This window comes from Neofelis nebulosa, chromosome 18 (assembly GCF_028018385.1).
Source record: "Neofelis nebulosa isolate mNeoNeb1 chromosome 18, mNeoNeb1.pri, whole genome shotgun sequence".
Classification (NCBI taxonomy): domain Eukaryota; kingdom Metazoa; phylum Chordata; class Mammalia; order Carnivora; family Felidae; genus Neofelis; species Neofelis nebulosa.
Window position 1 is genome coordinate 15999824 of NC_080799.1, and position 22546 is coordinate 16022369.

Consider the following 22546-nt stretch of genomic DNA (forward strand, 5'->3'; position numbering starts at 1 on the left):
CATGGTTTGTGAGTTTGAGCCCCACTTCGGGCTCTGCTGACAGTGTGGAGCCTGCTTGGGATTCTCTCTTTCTCAAAATAAATTTAAAAAAATTGTTTTAAGTCCTGGATACTGGTTATACAATGATGTGAATAAAATTAAATGAAGAGTACCGAATTGTACACCTGAAATGCTTAATACAGTACATTTTATATTATGTGCACTTTGCCATTATGAAAATTTTTAAAATTTACAAGTATACGAGTATTCAGGTAAAGTATCTCCCATTTTGTTCCCCAGCCACCAACTTCTCCCCAGAGAGCCAGCATTAATATATTTTTCTATACTTCCAGAAATATTCTATTTATATACTTTTTATGTAAATGACTTAAAAAATATACCCACACAAAATACAGTTGGTCCTTAAACAACACAGGTTTGAACTTTGCAGATTTAGTCATAATAAAATTTTTTTGATGAATACAGTATAGTACTGTAAATGTATTTTCTCTTCCTCTTAAACATTTTTTCTCTAGCTTATATATTTGTATAATATACAAAATATGTGTTAATTCACTGTTTATGTTATGTTCACAGCAAGCCTTCCAATTAACAGTAGGCTACTAGCAGCTAAGTTTTGGGGGAGTCAAAAGTTACACACTGGAAATGCAAATCAAAACTACAATGACTTCATACTAGTCAGAATGGCTAGTATTAAAAACATAAGAAATAACAAGTGCTGGCAAGGATGCAGAGAAAAGGGAACCCTCACCCAGTTGGTGGGAACGTAAGTTGGTGCAGCTGCTATGGAAAACAGTTTTCCTCAAAAAATTATAAATTCTGTATGATCCACTAATTCCACTGCCAGGTATTTACCCAAATGAAAACACTAGTTTCAAGATACATGCACTCTTATTTACTGTAGTATTATTTATAATAGCTAAGAGCTGAAGGCAATTTAAGTGCCCATGGATGGATGGATGGATGGATGGATGGATGGATAAAAAAGATGTGGTATATATGCACACTGAAGTATGACTCAGCCATAAAACAGAACGAAATCTTGCTATTAGTGACAACATGGATGGACCTAGAGGGTATCATGCTAAGTGAAATCAGAGAAATTTACCACAAGATTTCATTTATATGTGGAAAAATCTAAACAACAAATGAACAAACAAAAACAGAAAAATTCTCACAGAGAACATACCTGTGGTTGCCAGAGGGAAGGGGGGTTGAGGGGACAGGCGAAACAGGTGAAGGGAATTAAGAGGTACAAACTTTCAGTAATAAAAAAAAGTCACAAACAGGGATGAAAAGTGTAGCAAAAGGAATGCAGTCCATAATATTACAACAACGTTGTATGGTGACAGAGTGTAACTGCATGTATAGAATTGTGGATTATTTTGAATACCTTAAATGTAACACTGCATGCCAACTATACTTCAATTTTTTTTTTTTAAACGTTCATTTATTTTTGAGACAGAGAGAGACAGAGCGTGAACAGGGGAGGGGCAGAGAGAGAGGGAGACACAGAATCTGAAACAGGCTTCAGGCTCTGAGCTGTCAGCACAGAGCCTGATGCGGGGCTTGAACTCAGACTGTGAGATCATGACCTGAGCCGAAGTCGGACACTTAACCGACTGAGCCACCCAGGCACCCCTATACTTCAATTTTAAAAAATGCAAATTGTACTACACAGGTGGTCAGTGCCCCTAACCCCCATGTTTTTCAAGGGTCAACTGTATTAGCATACTACATATATCATTCATGCACCTTGCTTGGTCTTTTAAAAACATCTTAAGAGATGTTTCTAAATTAGTTCACAAAGAACTCCCTTTCACTTTTTAAGAGCTGCTATTCATTCACTCTATTACATTACCATTAATTATTTCACCAGTTCCTCACTGACTGGTAACCAGATTTTGTCCCAACTTTTGTTATAATAAGCATGGCAATGAATTAACTTAACTGCCACATACAAGAGTGTATATGTATGTATTCGTGTTTATAAGCACAGAAAAGAACTGCTAAAAAAAAGGGGGTATGTGCATTATGACTGTGTATATACATGCTATTATCTACTTAGAATTTGTTATTGAATTATAGCATACACTCAGAAAAGTACACAAAAGCTTGATGAATTTTCCCAATGTAAGCACAACTGTGTAACCAGGACCCACATTAAGATATAGAACACTACACGCCTCCAAAAGCTTGTCTTGTGTTCCTTTTCAGTGAGGTAACACTACTCTGACTTCTAACAACATAGCTTTAATTTTGTGTTTTGGAACTTGTATTTTTATCTGGCTCTTTCACTCGCCATTATGGTTGTAAGAACCATCTATTTTTGTGTGTAAATTGTAACTCATTCATTCTTGTTCTCTGTAATATTCTATTGTATAAACACATCATAATTTATTTATGCTTACTACTCTTGAAGTACATACATTTTTAATTTTAATGGATATTATCAAACTGCTCTTCAGAGTTTAGAATCCTACCATTACTATATGGAACTTGATACTTCTCTACATCTTAGCCAAGTTAATCAAAATTTTTGATCTTTGCCAATCTAATACATTAAAAACGTTTTCAATATAGTTTCAATTTGCTCTTATTATGGCTGAAATTTCCTGTTTAAGAACTATTTGTGTTTATTTTCAACTGTCTTTTTTTAAGTTTGTTTTGAGAGAGAGAGAGAGAGAGAGAGAAGAGAAGGAGAGAATTCCAAGCAGGTTCCACACTGTCAGCGCAGAGCCCAATGCAGGGCTCGAACTCAAGAACCATGAGATCATGATCTGAGCCGAAATCAAGAGTTGGATGCTTAACTGACTGAACCACCCAGGTGCCCCTATTTTCAACTGTCTTTGAATGTACTGTGCCCACTCGTCTGTTGAGATGTTGGTCCTTCCTGTATTTATTTAAAAGGATTCCTGTCTTTTCCTTTTCTTTAAAGGAAATTAGCTCCTTGAAAATGATGCACGGCAAATATTTTTTCCCAGTTTATCTTTGGCATTCCAACTTCATTTATGCTAGTTTTTGCCATGCATAGGTTTTGTCTGTCTTTATGCAAATTAATCAACTTTTTCTCTTTATGGTTTCTGAGATTTTATAAAACTTAGAGCAACTGGAACTCTCATATGTTGCTGGTGGGAATGTAACCTGGTATACTCACTGTGGAAAACAGTTTGGCAATATACACTAAAATTAAACATATATGTAGCCTATGACCCACCACTTCCACTCAATTCCAAGAACAAATGAGTACTTAACACCCAACAAACACATACAAGAGTGTTCTAAGCAGTTTTATTCATTTTAGCAAAAAAAAAAAAAAAAGTAAACAACCAAAATTTCTATCGATGATAGTGTGGCATATTAACACAATACTACACAATAAAAAAGAACTGCTACATGCAACATAAATAAATCTCATAGATACAGTGTTAAGCGAAAGAAATGAGACACAAAAGAAGACTTAATATATTGATTTATTTGAAGATCAAAAACAGGCAAAACTAATTGATGGCTAGAGGCCCAAAAAGCGATTACCACCAAGGGGGTTGGTACTGACTAGGAGGCAAATATAAGGGAAACTTTGGGGGTGCTAGAGAGTCTATTTCCTGATCTAGCTGACAGATCCTGTTACACATGTACAGATACATAAAAAATATTGGCCCCTTAAAATATGTGTACTTTCCTTTTTTTTTTTATTTTTTAAATTTACATCCAAATTAGTATATAGTGCAACAATGATTTCAGGAGTAGATTCCTTAGTGCCCCTTCCCCATTTAGCCCATCCCCCCTCCCACACCCCCCTCCAGTAACCCTCAGTTTGTTCTCCATATTTATGAGTCTCTTCTGTTTTGTCCCCCTCCCTGTTTTTATATTATTTTTGTTTCCCTTCCCTTATGTTCATCTGTTTTGTCTCTTAAAGTCCTCATACGAGTGAAGTCATACGATTTTTGTCTTTCTCTGACTAATTTCACTTAGCATAATACCCTCCAGTTCCATCCACGTAGTTGCAAATGGCAAGATTGCATTCTTTTTGGTTGCTGAGTAATACTCCATTGTGTGTGTGTGTGTGTGTGTGTGTGTGTGTGTGTGTGTGTGTATACATACATATATATACCACATCTCCTTTATCCATTCATCCATCCATGGACATTTGGGCTCTTTCCATACTTTGGCTGTTGTTGATAGTGCTGCTATAAACATGGGAGTGCATGTGTCCCTTCGAAACAGAACACCTGTATCCCTTGGATAAATGCCTAGTGTGCAATTGCTGGGTCGTAGGGTAGTTCTACTTTTAGTGTTTTGAGGAACCTCCATATTGTTTTCGAGAGTGGCTGCACCAGCTTGCATTCCCAAAATATGTGTACTTTCCTATCTGTGAATTGTATCTCAATAAAAGCTTTTCTTTTTTTTAAGTGAGATGGCAAGCTAGCTTTCTTTTTTCTCAAATGGCTAACACAATACTACTTACTTATCGAAGAATTCACTGTTTTCACCTTCATTACCTGTGACATTTCTATAAATGAGGTCACAGCACTACTCTCAGCTCTGTTCTGGGGATAACCTACCTGCTCCAGCATGCTTAATCACTTCAGCTTGAACCCTGACTTTCACAGTACTAATTCTCCTTCGTGAATTACTGATTTTCGTATTTTATAATAAATTCCATTTGTGTTCTTTCATATAAACTTTAGAATCATGTTTTTTAAAAGCCTGTGGAAATATTAACTGGGATTACACTGAATTTACAAATTATGTTTGATCAACTCCAAAATACCTTCAATGTAAGATGTACAATTTTATGTAGCCCTAAAAAAAAGGACATTGCTACCCTGACATAATGCTGCCTTGTGACTGAGGATTTTTCTTTTAGGCTTATTAAAATAGCTCTTTTAGCATATGCATATGAATTGTGCTTATAATGAAAGGAATATAAGTAAAATAAACTGGTTAAGATGTTCATAAATAAAACTTCTTCACCACTACCACATGGCCAGAAGTGACTAGAAGGTATCCTCAATTTTAAGGCATATCTCAATTAAAAAAATTTTTTAATGTTTGTTTATTTTTATTTTTTTTTATTTTTTATTTTTTTAATTTTTTTTTAACGTTTTTTTTTTTTTTTTTTTTTTTTTGGGACAGAGAGAGACAGAGCATGAACGGGGGAGGGGCAGAGAGAGAGGGAGACACAGAATCGGAAACAGGCTCCAGGCTCCGAGCCATCAGCCCAGAGCCCGACGCGGGGCTCGAACTCACGGACCGCGAGATCGTGACCTGGCTGAAGTCGGACGCTTAACCGACTGCGCCACCCAGGCGCCCCATGTTTGTTTATTTTTAAGAGAGAGAGACAGAGACAGAGCACGAGTGGGGCGGGGGCAGAGAGAGAGAGGGAGACAGAATCCAAAGCAGGCTCCAGGCTCTGAGCTGTCAGCACAGAGCCCTACACAGGGCTTGAACTCGCAAGCCACGAGACCATGACCTGAGCCGAAGTTGGACGCTTAATCAACCCAGGTTAAGCCCAGGCACCCCAAGGCATATCTCAATTTTAGAAATGACAAGACGCAAAAGTGTATTTAGCAATATGCAATATGACAGTCTACAGGGATAATGATATCTTTCCAATGTGACAGTTATCCTAAGAAAAAGTTATGTTTCAGCATTTATTCAATTATTTTATGTCCTTCAGTGAAGTTTCACATTTTTCAGAGATACCCTTTGTCTTCTTGTTAAATGTTTTGGGTTTTTTTTAATGTATTTTGATATAGACTTTTTTCACTTTAAAAATTCTGTTAGCAAGATGTGCATAACTGCTGTTTAGAAATCTACAAAACATTACTGAGAAAAAAATTAAAGAAGACCAAAACACACTGACAGACAATGTTCATGAACTGGAAGATGCAACTGTGTAAATATTTCCATTATTCCTAAACTTATTCAATGCCAATTCCAATCAAAATCCTAACAAGTATTCTTGTAGAATCTTACAACCCGATTCTAAAATGTATATACAAATGCAAGGAGCCAAAAATAACCAAGATTTATTATTTACTATTTATCAAGATTTATAAAGCTACACAGTAACTCTCAAACCTGAGATTCTAAAGAGCTTCAGTTCATGTGCTTTTATCTATTATATTTATCACATTTGAAATTAAAATAGAAAACTGAAATATTTGTTCACTTAAAAATAACAAGAGGGGTGCCTGGGTGGCTCTCTCGGTTAAGCTTCCGACTTCGGCTCAGGTCATGATCTCGCAGTTTCTCGCAGTTTGAGCCCCATGTCGGGCTCTGTGCTGACAGCTCGGAGCCTGCAGCCTGCTTCGGATTCTGTGTCTCCCTCTCTCTCTGCCCCTCCCCTGGTTGTGCTCTCTCTCTGTCTCTCAATAATAAATAAATGTTAAGAAAAAAAAATGTTTTAATTAAAAAAAAATAACAAGAAATCCATTACATATTAACAAAATAAATTCTTTATGAAAAATCACTATTTTCCAAAACAAAAACTTAGTGAAGAGTCACATCTGGCTTAAAAGGAGACAGTTTTTGTCTAGAGACAATTAAAAAAAATTTCACATAGATTGTTGACCTAAATGTGAAAGACAAAATGTAAGAGAAAATATCTTTATAGAGAATATCTTCAATACCAAGATACAAAAAGCTGATTATAAAGGAGAAGGTTAACTATGTTAAAACTAATAATTTCTGTTAATCAAAACATACTTTTAAGAAAATGAAAAGGCAAAGCAAGCCACAGAGTGGAAGAGAATATACACAACACAGATTATCTGAAAAAATATACATGAACATAGACATGTATAGACACATGTATATACATATACACATATATATACATATAAATATGTATATATATATGTATCTTAAAATGAATAAGACAAAGAACGAACACCAGGTAAAAAAAAAAATGGGCAAAAGACTTTAATGAGCCTTTCAAAGAGAAGATATCTAAATGGCCAACAAAAAAACAGAGGAAAGGCTGCTCAACCCCTTTAGTAATTAGGGAAATGCAAATTAAAACCAAATAGGAACGTTAAATAGAACAACCACTTTGGCAAACTGTTCTATAGTTTCTAACAAAATTAAATACCTACCCTATGACCCAAAAATACACTGAGTGTGAGTGTGTGTGTGTGTGTGTGTGTGTGCATGTGTGTGTAAAATCATACAATGGCGCTAAGCAATAAAAAAATAACTGATAAAACCAACAACTTGGATGAACTGCTATTATGCTGGGCAAAAGAAGCCAGACACAAGAGAGTGCATACTGTTAGGAGTCCTTTTACATGAAGTTCAAGAATAGGAAAAGTAAATTTACAGTGATAGAAGTCAAAACAGTATTGTCAGGGGGCGCCTGGGTAGCTCAGTGGGTCCAGCGACCGACTTCGGCTCAGGTCATGATCTCACGTTTGTGAGTTTGAGCCCCGCGTCGGGCTCTGTGCTGACAGCTCAGAGCCTGGAGCCTGCTTCGGATTCTGTGTCCCCCTTTCTCTCTGCCCCTCCCCCACTCATGCTCTGTCTCTCTCTGTCTCAGAAATAAATAAACATAAAAAAATTTTTAAAAAAACAGTATTGTCAGAATAACAGCTTCTGACTGAAAAGTTGCATAAGAGTACTTTCTGAGGCGATAGGAATGTTCTTCTGAGTAGTGGCACATGCATATATAAAAAAATTTTCAAGTTGTACATTTAGGATTTTTGCATTTTACTGAAATACACCTCAATAACCCACAAAAATCCATTACATATATACCAGAATGGCTAATAAAATTTAATAGACTGATAATTCCAACACCTGACAAACAGGTAGAACAACAGGAAATCTCATACATTGTTGGTAGGAATCTAAATTATTGCAATCACTTTGGAAAACAGTCTGGCATTACCAACTAAAATTGAAGACACACAAAAATGTTCATAGCAGCATTATTCATAATTGCTGCAAAGTGAAAACAACTTAAATGTCCATCCAAAAAAAGAGTGAATAAGTTAATTGTGATGTATCTGTATAACAGAATAGTCAGCAATGATACCTAAACTCTAGCTCCGTAAAACATGGATGAATTTCACAAAATACTGTTGAGTGAAAGCAGCCAGAATAAAGAATACAAACTAAATGGTTCCATTTAAATGGAACCGTTTACAAAGTTCAAAAAGCAGGAAAAACTAAACCAAGTTTAGATGCAACCTCAGGTAGAAAAGTAAGAAAGTGAGTATCATAAAAGTCAGGACAGAAGTTAGTTACTCTTGAGAAGGAGGAAGAGTATATTTGATAAGGAGGGGGTTAAGGGAGGGCTTTCTGAAGACAATAGTCTATTTGATTACCTGGATGTTGGTTACAAGGGTTATGCTTTGTCATTACTATGTCAAAAAAGATGCACAGCTCGTGCTGACAGCTCAGAGCCTGGAGCCTGCTTCTGATTCTGTGTCTCCCCCTCTCTCTGACCCTCCCCCGTTCATGCTCTGTCTCTCTCTGTCTCAAAAATAAATAAATGTTAAAAAAAAAAATTTTTTTTTTTTAAAAAGATGCACAGCTCAAGGTCTCTTCCATATGTATGTTACAAATCAGAACAAAAAAGGTTAAAAAAAAAAAATCAATGGGACCTGGTGATTGATTGGATTTGGTGGGGGAGGGGAGGGTAGAGAAACAACCAAGGACAACTCCCAGGTTTCTGACTTGCACAACTGCTGGGGCAGTGATGCCTTTCACTGGGATCAGAAAAAGCATTTTCAGGGTAAGAATATTAATTAAATCTTGGACACATTAACTTATAGCACTTTGGAGACATCTAACTAGAGATGTCCAGCAGGCAATTAGATATGCAGATCTAGAGTTCAAAAGAGAGATATAAATTTTGAGGCTATAGACATAAATTTCCAGGCTAGAGATAGAAATTTTAGGTTCATCTGTGAGTGATGCCATGAACACGGACATGACTGTTTAGAGAAAGAAGACTAACAAGAGGGTAGGGCTGATTCCTGGTAAACCAACATAATGGGTAATTGCAGGAGGATAAGCCAGTAAAGAAAGCTGAGAAGGAACCAAGTGGTAGGAGGAAAATCAAGAACATGTCATGAACCATTAAGCAAGGGAAGAGAACGTCTCATGAGTAATAAGGTTGATGCATACTTAAGAGAGAATATGGCTTATGTGCAATACTCAGCAAGCCAGTTTTTATTCCACCTCTTTCTGTTTGATTTGAGACAACAACCCAAGAGAAAAACCAATGCTTCTGAGAATGGCTGAAAGTTTCTATGTTATCTTTAGAAGTGAGCAATCAAGGCCCTTCTCACTGTTCTTTCTCCCTGATTCTCAGGAAGGAAGAGGACAGATTTGAGAGCACTGATAGGGTCTGTGTGATACTGGGTAGAATCGCCATTAAAAGTTCAGCACACGAGTACAGGCTCACTTTTCTGCTTCTTCTACATGACTAGAGTAGTATGAGAAGCCCTCAAGAGGGTTTCTCTTCTCTAAGTGAGAGCCAGGGCCAAACCTACTACTTGGGCAGAAAAGGCCTGAGGCGTGTGGCCAAGGCCAGATCAGCAGTCAGCCAAAGCAAATGTGCGCTTTGGTTACACAGCCCTGGGCACTGATAGGAATGAGTTAGAGCAGGCTTTGCTCACATCACAAAGGAAAAATCTAGCCATGTTTGAGAATTGGGGAGATGAAAGGGGTCCATATCACAGCCTGTTTTAGTTTGAAACAATTTAAGACTAACTGGATTAAAAAAAAAAAATTCCACATGAACCCAGCTGGGCTCATTACATTCTTTTGTCTTGGGAGTTTGGTACCCAAGTCCTAGTTAAGAATAAATGCAAAGTATTTTAGTTTTTCATTTGTAAGTACAAATATTTAACATAAATTTCTTCCTTGGGGAGCCTACAGACTTGAAAATAGTGGTTGCAGACTAGAGAAAATTGTTCCTGGGATCCATGACCAGGAATACCATCATAAAATTTCTCAATTTACAGCACCACATAAATCACATACAAAACAAGACCACAATGGGCATCTAGGTTAAAATGGTAACAGATTAGTAACTCCAGAAATAGATACAATATGTTACTTGATGGGAAGTTTTGAGTAAAGGTTGACTCCCAAATTCATCTAAAAATTAAGTACAATTCTAATCAAAATCTCATTGGGATGTTTTTTAGAACTCATCAAAATAAATTCTAAAATTCACCTGAGATGGAATAGCCAAAACATTTTTTAAAATGAGCATATTTGCCCTATCAGATATCAAATTACTATTTAAAACCACAGGGCAGATGGGGACTATAGTAATGGAAATGTGTGGAAACACAGACAGCATGTCACTAGAACAGAGCTGAGAATCCAGAAAGAGGCCCTATAGAATACAAGGAAATTCTTGTGGTACTTCAAATATGGTCAAGTCAATAAATTGGGAGTTAGGCAAAAGTCTATCAATTTAGAAAAAAGTTAGATCCCTACCTCACACCACACACAAAAGTATATTCCATTCAAACTAAAGGAGCTAAATATGAAAAAAAATTCAAACAAAATATATGAAAGTTAAAAAAAAAACAACCACCTTGGGATGCTACAGATTTTGCTGAACAAGATTAATGAAAGAAAAAAAAACATGTTTTAAAACAATAGCTACATTTTATGAGCATTTACTTTTGTGCCAGGTGCTATACTGTTTACAGATACTGGTGCATTGGTACACTTCATATTCACAATAATCCTGAGTTAAACACTACTGTCACCCTCATTTTATGAAGAGGAAACTGAGACAAAAGAGAGATCAAGTTATGCAGCTAAGATTTCAATCCAGGTACTCTTGCTCTATAGAAGTCTGTGATAGTAATTTTTAGCACAATGCACAAGCAGAAATAAATCAAACTTCTAAAACACAGTGTAGTTGAGTATACTCCACCTTAATTCATATTTTGTCATGGATCTTCCACTATTTTACTTCTCAAATACAATGATTATTTATTTTTTTTTGAGAGAGAGAGCATGCAGAAGCAGAGGAGGGACACATACACAGAGAGAGAGAGAGTGAGTGAGAGAGAGTGAGAAAGAGAGAGAGAGAGGGAGACAGAGAGAGATGTACAGAATCTGATGCAGGCTCCAGGCTCTGAGCTGTCAGTGCAAAGCCCAATGCAGGGGCTCGAACTCTGAAGTTTGAGATCATGACCTGAGCCAAAGTCGGACGTTTAACCAACTGAGCCACCCAGATGCTCCTCAATGACTATTTTTAAAATGGTCAATAATCACACAACAGTGACAATAGCATCCTTGAAATTCCCCTAAGTTATAGATGCTCATAATGAAAGCAACTTTATAGCTTATAATCTAATGGTTTTAAAAATTCTTAGTAAAAGAATTTTTTCCAAATGAAATTTTATGTGGATCTATAATGAGAAACAGATTAAAGTAGTATTTCATTCTATCACTGTATTTTATTTAAGTATTTACAGCTTTTTAAGTGTTTTATTTTATTTATTTTATTTTTTTTTTTTTTCAACATTTTTTATTTATTTTTTTTGGGACAGAGAGAGACAGAGCATGAACGGGGGAGGGGCAGAGAGAGAGGGAGACACAGAATCGGAAACAGGCTCCAGGCTCCGAGCCATCAGCCCAGAGCCTGACGCGGGGCTCGAACTCACGGACCGCGAGATCGTGACCTGGCTGAAGTCGGACGCTTAACCGACTGCGCCACCCAGGCGCCCCTATTTTATTTATTTTAAATAGGCTCCACGCCCAACGTGGGGCTTGAACCCACAACCCTGAGATCAAGAGTCTGATGCTCTACTGACTGAGCCAGCCAGGCACCCCTTATCAGTATATTTTAAAAGCTCAAGTTTATAACATTTACAATGAAGGTGTTCTGATTAACACAAACTAAATTATGGATGATTGGGGCAGTCAGACTTGTTATGTTTTGATTGCACAGTATCAAGAAAAGCCCGATCCAAAGAGATTAGCAGTTGCAAATGATAAAGACTTTTTTTGTCATTTTTTTAATAGTACGTTAATGCTATCTAAGGATTTTATTATACCTGTCCAGAAGTCTAAGTAGAAGAACATTCCTAAGTTAAATCTCTAATAATAAATCTTAAAATATGTAATAATGATGACATGACATATTATGCATAAAGCAGTCACATGTAATAGTATAAGGCAATAAGAGTTCCGTAATAGTGAATTTGCTGATACAATTTTACATGAGCAAACAAGCACCGGCCTGAATTTTTAAAATTACCAATATATAGCTGTAATTCTTCTAATCAATAGTATTTTTTAGAATTCAAGTATATACACAAAGAAAGCAAGAAACTCTATTATAAGGATTGTTATCCTGAATGGTGGTCTTATGGATAATTTTAATGTTTTTTTTTTTTAAGAAAGAGAGAGTGCACGAGCAGGGGAGAGGCAGAGAGAGAGGGAGGGAGAGAGAGAAAATCCCAAGCAGGCTCTGTACCCGCAGCATGGAGCCCAACACAGGGCTGATCCCCCAAACCGTGAGATCATGACCTGAGCCAAAATCAAGAGTAAGACACTTAACCGACTGAGCCACCCAACTGCCCTAGGATAATTTTAATTTTGTCCTTTTGCTTATTTTCCCTCAAATATTCTAAACATGTTACTTTCCCCCTCTTCTTTTTTACTTTTTATCTCAAAATAACTATAAATCACAGGGATTTGCAAAAAATGCACAGAATGGTCCCCAGGTCACTTTTCCAAACTTTATATCTTGGTTAATATCTTGCATAACTATAGTACAATATCACAATGAGGAAACTAATCTATTTTTTTTTTTTTTGAAAGAGAGAAAGAGGAAAGAGCAGGGAACAGGCAGAAAGGGAAGGATCAGAGGATCCAAAGTGGGCTCCATGCTGACAGCAGAGAGCCCAACACAGAACCCGTACCCACAAACCTCAAGATCATGACCTGAGCCAAAGTTGGACATTCAACCTACTGACCCACCCAGGTACCCCCAGGAAACTAATCTGGGTACAATCTAGAGTTTACTGAGATTTCACTACCTGCATGTTTGTGTATGTGTGTGTTTCTATGCAATTTTATCACATTTGTAGCTTCGTGTAACCACAACTGAAATACAGAACTGTTCCTTCCCCACAAGGCTCCCCTCAAGCTACCTGCCTTAACCAAGCCATCCCTTCCCCCATTCTGAACTCCCTGGCAATTACTAATCTGTTCTCCATTGCTATAATTTTGTTATTTCAATAATGCTATATAAATGCAATCATACAGTATGCAACTATTTAAGATTGGTACTTTTTCTCACCTAGCATAACTATCCTGTGAGATAACCTGGCAGTATAAATCAGTGGTCTCTACTGTGTTAAAAAATTTAGCATGTTATGCAATTGAGTATATATAAATGTTTATAATGTTTTAAAGTTTAACATGTTAAAATGTGAATCAAATGCTTATGAAATCCCTGTTGCACCACCACACAACTAGGAGTTTGGGGAATGAATTTTGAAAACGGATAATCTAATACCAATCTAGTGCAACTGAATACAAATACTATATAGAAGAGAAACCCAAGGCTCAGTGCTTTTAAGTTTTGTCCAAGTTTGCAAGAACACATGGTTTATAAGAATGCCTGGTTTTGCATTTTTCGGGACAAGCTCTAGATTCCAGTCCTTTCCCAACCCAGGTGGGTCTATGTTACATCCAAATATGGCCACTTGCTAGTCCCCCCAAAGGGCCACCGTCTTCTGCCTTTCCCAATACTGTTCCCTAAAGTCTTCCAAATTGTCAAGGAAATGAATCCCTGTTAAATTCCTACTTCTGTATGGTGATTTAGCCAGCACCACACCCCAGGCCCAATTCTCCTGACTCCATGTACAGTCGGTCCATGACTCAACATCTCTCTCAGAAAGGGCTACCCCACCCTAGTACGAATTCAAACTAACTTTCTCCCCTCCCCGCCTCTGGTGCCTAAATGCCCTTTATCTTCCTTTCCTTGGCAATTATGTTAAGTCTTCCTGATAGCTCACCCCACTGCATACCTGTTCACTAAGTGTGACAAACTCCTTATCTTCACAAGTTGAGGATTAGAAGGCAACCACTCCAGAAACAACTTCTTATATACCATACCTCCATAGTAATGTCCTTACTTTTCTAAAAAAATTGCTCTAAAAAAGTAAAAGCTATAATACAAACACTAGGCATTTTGGCATACAGATGTTAAAAAAAAATGGCACCAAGGTTGGCATAGTTTTAAAAATTTGGCTGATATGGGCATCACTCTGTCAATATTAGATCACTCAATCTAATATTGAGACAGACTGCCTGGGTTAGAATCAGGCCTCTGCCATCGTATTATCTAAATCAAGTTTCATTTGTATTTTGTGTGCCTCAGTTTTTTCATCTGTAAAACAGTGATAAAAGCACCTCATAGGACTGTTATGAGAACTAAATAATACAAGTAAAGCATTTAGAACACTGCTTAGCACACAGTAAGTATTATCTTAAGTTTTCACAGTTATCTCTAATGCATGGCAGTCTGGTCACCCTTTGTGGATATGCCTCCTTTCCTCTTGTACTCTAAGTCTGTACTGCTTCTGAAATTTCCATACCAAGAAACAATAGTAACATAAGAACCTATATTTTATTTATTAGGTTCATATCAGTCAAAACAAACTACTAGAACAAATTTTCTTTTACATATCAGCAATTAATAACAACATAACAAATGTGAATATAAGCACTTAAAATATGTGATGGAAAGAATGCTAACAAAAAGTAAGGTACACATCAGAATATATAATATGATAATTTATGTTTAAAAATGGGGGTGGCACCTGGGTGGCTCAGTTGGTTAAGCGTCCGACTTTGGCTCAGGTCATGATCTCACAGAGCATGAGCTTGAGCCTCACATGAGGCTCTGTGCTGACACCTCAGAGCCTGGAACCTTCTTCGGATTCTGTCTCCCTCTCTCTCTGCATCCCCACCCCACTTGTGCTCTCTCTCTTTAAAATAAATATTTAAAATAAATAAATAAAATAAAAATGGGAAGAATAATACGGTCATATTTATGCTTGTATGTGCACAAAAAGCTCTGGAAAGTTTCACAGTTGCTGATGGAGGACAACTGCATGTTTGGGTGACAGGGTTATGAAGGAGATTATTCACCATATATGCTTAGTATCTTTGAATCTGAAGCAGCAAATGCATTATCTATACAAGAATTTAACTGAAAAAAAATGTAGGCGGGGTCTCTAAACAAGTACTCTGGAAGCCAGGCTTCTAGTCCCAATCTGCTGTAACTGTGTTACCCTGGGCAAATTGTTTAACCTCTGAGTCTAGGTGGACAAAGCGAGGAGCACCAAAAGCTTCAAGGTTCTATTCTAAAAATGTAAGATCTCAGGGTGCCTGGATGAGCATGTGAGTCTTGATCTCAGGCTCATGAGTTCAAACCCCACGTTGAGCAGTAGAGCCTACTTTAAAAAAAAAAAAAAAAAGGAAGATTTCAACAAAGGGGTAGTAAGTAGATGGCACTACTACTTTTTTTTTCTGTCATGAGAGGAGTACTAAACCAACATTTTGCAAAAGGCAACTTTTTGAGGAGTTGATGGCTTTCAAATACTATTTTACAGCTTTTAAAAATGTAGAATTGCCAAGCCTATTAATCTTTAAAGATAACTTGTATTATTCTTAACAAAAAAAACCTTTCTTAGAAGGGGGTCTAATGTAACTTGCAGAAAATACCTATAAAGAATATTCTGCATATCATATTGTTTCTCTTGCCATGCTTCTCAAATTGTTTTAAATGGACTTTAAGTCTTTATACTATGGCATGGAGGGAACAATAAAGTATAATAATTTACATTTAAAAAATACACAAATGACTGGGGCACCTGGGTGGCTCAGTCAGTTGAGCGTCCGACTTCAGCTCAGGTCATGATCTCACGGCTCGTGAGTTCCAGCCCCGCTTCGGGCTCTGTGCTGAGCCTACTTCATATTCTGGGTCTCCCTCTCTCTCTCTGCCCTCTCCCGCTCATGCTGTCTCTGTCTCTCAAAAATAAACATTAAAAAAAATTTTTTTTAAATACACAAATGACTATACCTTAAACAAACAACTTACATTACTTAAAGGCATTTATTATCAGATACTGCAAAAAAAGTAACATCTCCAATCAATGGCAACAGCCATAATTGAGTATATAATTTATTCCAGGTACTATCCAGGTATTCATTCCTCCTATCATTGTTAATCCCACCATTCTCTGGCAAAGCAGGTTTTAACAGCCCCATTTACCATATGTAGCAATGGAGGCTCCCTGAAGGTAAGTGACCAGCTTGAGGTCACAGTCTAACAAGCAGCAGAACTAGGAGCCCACCAAGAATCTTTGGATCTGAGCTCTGCACAAAACAGGGGCTACTTAATGTTGGCTGGAAGGCTGGTGCAGGTTTGCAACAGACTTTTTACTGATTTGTATAAAAATGAGGAAAAATAATAAGAAAGGAAACTTTTTAATAAAGCTAAATGATTCAATCTTATTTCATTTTACTTTACAGAGAGATGGTATGGGAGGGGGCAGAGGGAGAGAGAGAATCTGAAGCAGGCTCAGCAGGGCCTGATGCAGGGTTTGATCCCATGACCCTGGGATCATGACCTGAGTTGAAAGCAAGAGTGGATACTCAACCAACAGAGCCACCCAGGTGCCCCTAAATGATTCAATTTAGAGGTCTTTTATTCTGAAATTCTGTCCTCTCAAATTATTTGAGTTAAAATATCCTTTTTTATTTATTTATTTATTTATTTATAAATTTTTTTTAACGTTTATTTATTTTTGAGACAGAGAGAGACAGAGCATGAACAGGGGAGGGGCAGAGAAAGAGCGAGACACAGAATCGGAAGCAGGCTCCAGGCTCTGAGCCATCAGCCTAGAGCCTGACGCGGGGCTCGAACTCACGGACCGCGATATCGTGACCTGAGCTGAAGTCGGACGTTCAACCGACTGAGCCACCCAGGCGCCCCAAAAATATCCTTTTTAATTTTTTTTTTATTTAAAAAAAATTTTTTTTAACGTTTATTTATTTTTGAGACAGAGAGAGACAGAGCATGAATGGGGAAGGGTCAGAGAGAGAGGGAGACACAGAATCCGAAACAGGCTCCAGGCTTCGAGCGGTCAGCACAGAGCCTGATGCAGGGCTCGAACTCACGAACCGTGAGATCATGACCTGAGCCGAAGTCGGACGCCTAACCGACTGAGCTACCCAGGTGCCCCAAAAATATCCTTTTTTAAAATAAAATGATAGTGAATGTAGCTAGTGATATGTTACTGTTTTTATTGGCTACACCTGACAAAACAAAACAAAACAAAACAAAACAAAACAAAACAAAACAAAAATTAGTAACTCCACTGCACCCAATTTGGGGTGGTGGTGGATAATTTCTTCTTTAAAAACAATTTTTTTTAAGTTTATTATTTATTTTGTGAGAGAGAGAGACAGCGCGGGGGGGGGGGGGGCAGTTGGGTAGCAGAGAAAGGCAGAGAGAAAGATTCCCAAGCAGGTTCCTTGCTGCCAGTGCAGAGCCCCACGTGGGGCTTGAATCCACAAAACCTTGAGATCATGACCAGAGCCAAAACCAAGAGTCGGATGCCCGACAAACTGGGCCACCAGGTGCCTTCTTCTTTTTTTTTTTTGCTTAATTTTTATTTGAGAAAGAGAGCACACTCAGGGATGAGGGGAAGAGGGAGAGTGGGAGGGAGGGCTGAAGGAGGGGGAGGGGGAGTAGGAGAGGGGGAGGCAGGGAGAGGGAGAGAGACAGAGAGAGAATGAATTTTAAGCACAGGCTTAAGGCTGTGCTCCATGCTCAGCACAGAGCCCAACGCAGGGCTGGATCCCATGACCCTGGGATCATGACCCAAGATGAAAACAAGAGTCAGATGCTCAACCAACTGAACTATCCAGGTGCCCCAATAATTTCCTTTGAAATCCAAAGTCTGGAAACTATTCCCTTAAGACAATGATGCCTTCCTAAATACTAGAGGACTTTATAAACACAGATACATCCCCACCTAAAATTCTCTCTTTAATCTCTATTCTGTTTGGATTAAGACACTGAAGGACTGAAAAATGAGAATAAAGTGGGATTTAGCAATCCAAAGTCACATGAGTTAACACTGGGTGGGGGGGGGGGGCTTACTTTAGGATTCATCAGGTAACTTTCCTCATCTTTTATCTGCAATTCTACTCATTCTAACACGGGCTCAGACTTCCTTTTCCTAAAATAGTCACATTTTTAATACCTCTACTAAGTGGCAATCAACAATTAAGTCAAAGAAAAAGAATTACTTGAGGTCTCCAATAATCTGATTTTATTTAAAGCCTCTCTGAAAAAATAAAAAATTTTAACAATGTTTATTCTAACTATATACAAAAAAAATTGGTCTATAAATCAGACTCAAGCCACTTTAATTTCCAAATTTCTGTACCTCCATTGAATACACACACACACACACACACACACACACACGGTATACACACATAAATATATATATATATATATATATATATATATATATATATATATACACACACACACATAGTTTTGTAAGCAGTTTATAAACAGGCTGATCAAACTGGATAAATTTCTTGAAAATAATTTTATTGTGTATAAGGCAAATAAGTTATTTACTCCTTTTGTTAGCCACGTTTTATTTCTTACCTATCCTCCTTTAGCAAGCATCAAACTTATTTTATGTAACTAAAAGTTAGTTGCAATAACAACGTATTAAATTCACATTTAAAACTATGGTTTTTAAGATCCAGTTATTTTTAGTCTTACTTTTATATTACTTTATGGTGCTTTATTAAAATTTAAAAAAGAGCACAAAAACATGGACCTTAAATGACATATAACTGAAAATACCTAGAGTCTGCACTTATTACATGGTTCAAAACATGCCTTCTCAAAGGAAAATCAATTTTAAGAACTTAACCACACAGTTTGGGTAACATAAAGCAGTCTTTCCATGCCCACATGTTAAAAGGCCCAGTTAAATTTATTATAGACTACAGTGTTTGCAAAATCTAAAACTAGTAATAATTCTGCCTAAACTCCATACTCACCTAATATCAAAAGTTATTTTTTTTTAAATTTTTTTTTCAACGTTTTTTATTTTATTTTTGGGACAGAGAGAGACAGAGCATGAACGGGGGAGGGGCAGAGAGAGAGGGAGACACAGAATCGGAAACAGGCTCCAGGCTCCGAGCCGTCAGCCCAGAGCCTGACGCGGGGCTCGAACTCACGGACCGCGAGATCGTGACCTGGCTGAAGTCGGACGCTTAACCGACTGCGCCACCCAGGCGCCCCTCAAAAGTTATTTTTATTTCTTCTTTTTAAAAATTACTTAAAATATACTGCTGGATAGTCTTTTCACTATATATTTATTCAACTAACTCTGGGTGCAAGCTACTTTTAAGTGTAAAAGTCCTTTCCAATGGAAGTGAAAATAACATAAAAATGTTTGCATAAAATACACTCAGTGGCTCTCAAAGAGACGCTGAGTCTATTAAGTCTATTAACTTGGTTCAAAATACCCAATCAAAAATGTTAGCTTTTGTCACATTGATATATTTTAACTGTTAACTAATATCTACATTTTAAACGCACTGTGTTTAATGTAGCAATAATGATGACTATTTTCTCACTAACGCAACAGGATTTTAAGGGCAAATGAGATAGAGCTGTCTAACTGGAAAAGACTGGCTGCCTGCAGTTTGTAAATAGTAACAAGACAAACTCCCATGCTTGCTTCTTCATGTAATCACCAATATGTAGGTCAAAATAAACTAGTGAGCTATACATTACCATCTACCTAGCAATTACGGATCAACAGGAGGGGAAGAAACTGTTCAAATATGACTACTGTTAAGAAATGCAAATACTAAGCATCGTATGTCTTTATAAAAATTGTAACCTATCAATTCTGAAATCATTTTCACTTTTGCTACTTTTAATGAGCCCCCCTCACTAATTTAAAAAAAAAAAAAAGCCGCCACTTTAAGATGTAAATTCCTCTTTTTTTCCAAAGTAACTTGCCTTGGAAAATCTAACGCAGAAAATAAAATATAACAGATAAATCACTACAACATTTTAAAAAACCTAAAGTTATCAGTAAACAAAAACAAAAACAATCCCTCCACTTAGGCAAGGCGTGTATTTTTAATCTTCTATGGGTATCCCATTATACTAATCAGCAACGTTTAAAAGTCACCAAATGCTCCAAACACTACCACTACACATGACATACTCCCTTTTACTCAAATGAAGCTTAAACTAGACCCAAACTCAGGCCAATTCCCCCTCTCAGGCACACTGAAATATACGAGGGGAAATCCAAGAAATCAGATATGTTAAGTGCCGGTATCTTCTTCCAGAGTAGGGTCAAATTCGTGTTTGCCTACAAATGTCACCGTCTCAAAAGTCTGCAAATTCTCATTAGCGCTATAGAGTACAAAGAGGCCTGACCACAGAAACACCTGTCCTAGCACTGAGAAGACAGTGGGAAATGCAACCCAAGCCCACGCCGGCCGCACAGCCTCCGGCTGCAGCGAGCCGGGACGAGGGGTGGACACTGACCTCACCGCTCCCACGGCAGGGTCCCACACGCTCGACCCGCCTTCCCCGGCGAGAACCAGGAAATCTGTCAAGCCGGCCGGGACCCACCCTCCGCGAACCCCTCTCGCTCCTTCCCAGCCCGGCCCCAGCCGGCCCAACTGCTCCCGGTCCGCTCCGGCCTCCCGGCTGCACTCTGCCACCTCATCCCTCCTCGCCGGTCTCGCGGCCCCGCCGCCTCCACCCCGGGAGCCTGAACTCGGGCCGTCCCCGGGGCCGGAGCCCCCGGCCGCCGCCCCCGGCCGCGGCCAGGCTCGCAGCGCCGTCGGTCCCTCCGCGGCCCGGTCCCCGCCGCCCCCCAGGCCCGAGCTCCCGCCGCGCGCTCCCCACCCCCAGCCTCCGCCCTCACCCCGCACGGCCGCTCCCGGCCCGCTCCCCGCAACCGGGCTACCTGGAGGCAAGGGCGGCAGAGCACTTCACCCAGGGCCCTAGGTCGCAGAGGGCCCGGTGCTCGGGGTCCCGCTCCTTCTCCCGCTCCACGTGGTAGGCGTAGATGGAGAGCAGGATCCCGGCGGCGCACACTGCATACCGGGCCACCCGCTCCCACCGCGGCACCGACACTCTCAGCAGGACGGGCGCCGCCATCTTCCCCCCTCCGCCGCCGCCGCCGCCGCCTCCTTCGCCGCCGCCGCCGCCTCCCTCCGCCTCCACCTCAGCCGCCGCCGCCCGTCGGGGCCCGACCCAGCCGCCGCCGCTACCGCCACCGCCTCCGCTGCCGCCGCCACCACCGCCGCCGCCGCCGCGCCCCATTGGCTCGACCGCCTCCTCTGGGCCCCGCCCCCACAGGCGCGCGGCCCAACCGCCCCGAAAGGAGAGAGCCCGGCGGGGCGGGGAAGGCGCGCGCGGGCGCGGCGGGAGGGGGCGGAGCGCGCAACCGTCGGGAGGCCGGGCGGGCAGGAGGAGACAGAGGCGGCGCGGCGCGCGCGGCGGGCGGGGCAGAGTGGAGGGGCGTGGCCAGAGGAAAGAGGGGCGGGGCTCCGGGAGGGGAGGGGAGGGGAGGGGTGAGGGGAGGGGAGGGGTCATGAGGGCGGTGAGGTGCCTGAGGGCTTTAGGGGACTGGGTGCAGCGAATAATAAATTTCACGTGTGACTGAGTAAGCCCTTGGCCCCTCCCCCTGGGGGGTGGCGATCATTGCCATCCCTTTTTCCTTTTTTGTCATCATTTGATATTTTTGGACCCAATCCACATTAACCCGGGCCAATGCCTGGAGTTCAAGAACCATGCTTCCATTACCTGATATTCCCCACAACCTCCAAGCACCTCCGTGTTCAACAGGTGCAAACTTAAATATTTTTTAAATTATTTATGACAAAAACAACAAAGTTATGAATGCCTTGCCTCTCTGTAAGTTGAACTTGAGATGGGTTAACATAATTAATGTAATATAGAAAAATATAAAAACGAACTAAAAAAACAGGAAAAAGAAAAAGATAAATCAGAATAAAAAGAAAGACCAGGAGTAAGAACACAGGTAAGCAGGCCATAGAGTCTTGCATAATTATTAAGATTGAACCATAAATTTGGCTCTGAGCTTCCTGGTGATCACAACTAAAAGGAGAACATGTGTGTGTGATTCTCACGGTCTCTAAGAAGAAAGAAACACACCATTCTTGGGGATGGCCAGCTTTTCCCTGGTTTCAGTTCTCAGAGATTTCAGGAGCTTTACATAGTGATTTTGAGTAACAAGCAATGTCCTTGTTGGTAACAGATTACCCCAACGTTAGCAGCTTAAAACAAAAATCCCTTATTTTCTCACAATTTCTGTGGGGCAGGGATGCGGGTACCACTTTGCTAGGTCCTCTGGCTCAAGGTCTCTCACATTCAACTCGTGAGTCAGGGCTGCAGGCATCTCAAAGTTGGAGAATCCTCTTTCGGGCTCACTCAAATGCCATTCACAGG

At 39.6% G+C, this 22546-nt stretch overlaps 1 protein-coding gene and 1 non-coding gene across 2 annotated transcripts in view; both read right to left on the minus strand.

Moving 5' to 3' along the window:
• VKORC1L1 (vitamin K epoxide reductase complex subunit 1 like 1) overlaps nucleotides 1-21407 on the minus strand; it is a 65645-nt gene extending 44238 nt beyond the window's left edge. Inside the window, exon 1 of the mRNA XM_058711437.1 lies at nucleotides 21039-21407. Within this exon, the coding sequence (XP_058567420.1) occupies nucleotides 21039-21397 (359 nt within the window). The 5' untranslated portion in view covers nucleotides 21398-21407. The remainder of the gene's footprint in view (nucleotides 1-21038) is intronic.
• Nucleotides 11740-11812, minus strand: TRNAK-CUU (transfer RNA lysine (anticodon CUU)). Its single transcript has one exon. It is a non-coding gene; the product is annotated as a tRNA-Lys (tRNA).
• Nucleotides 21408-22546: the final 1139 nt, after the last annotated feature.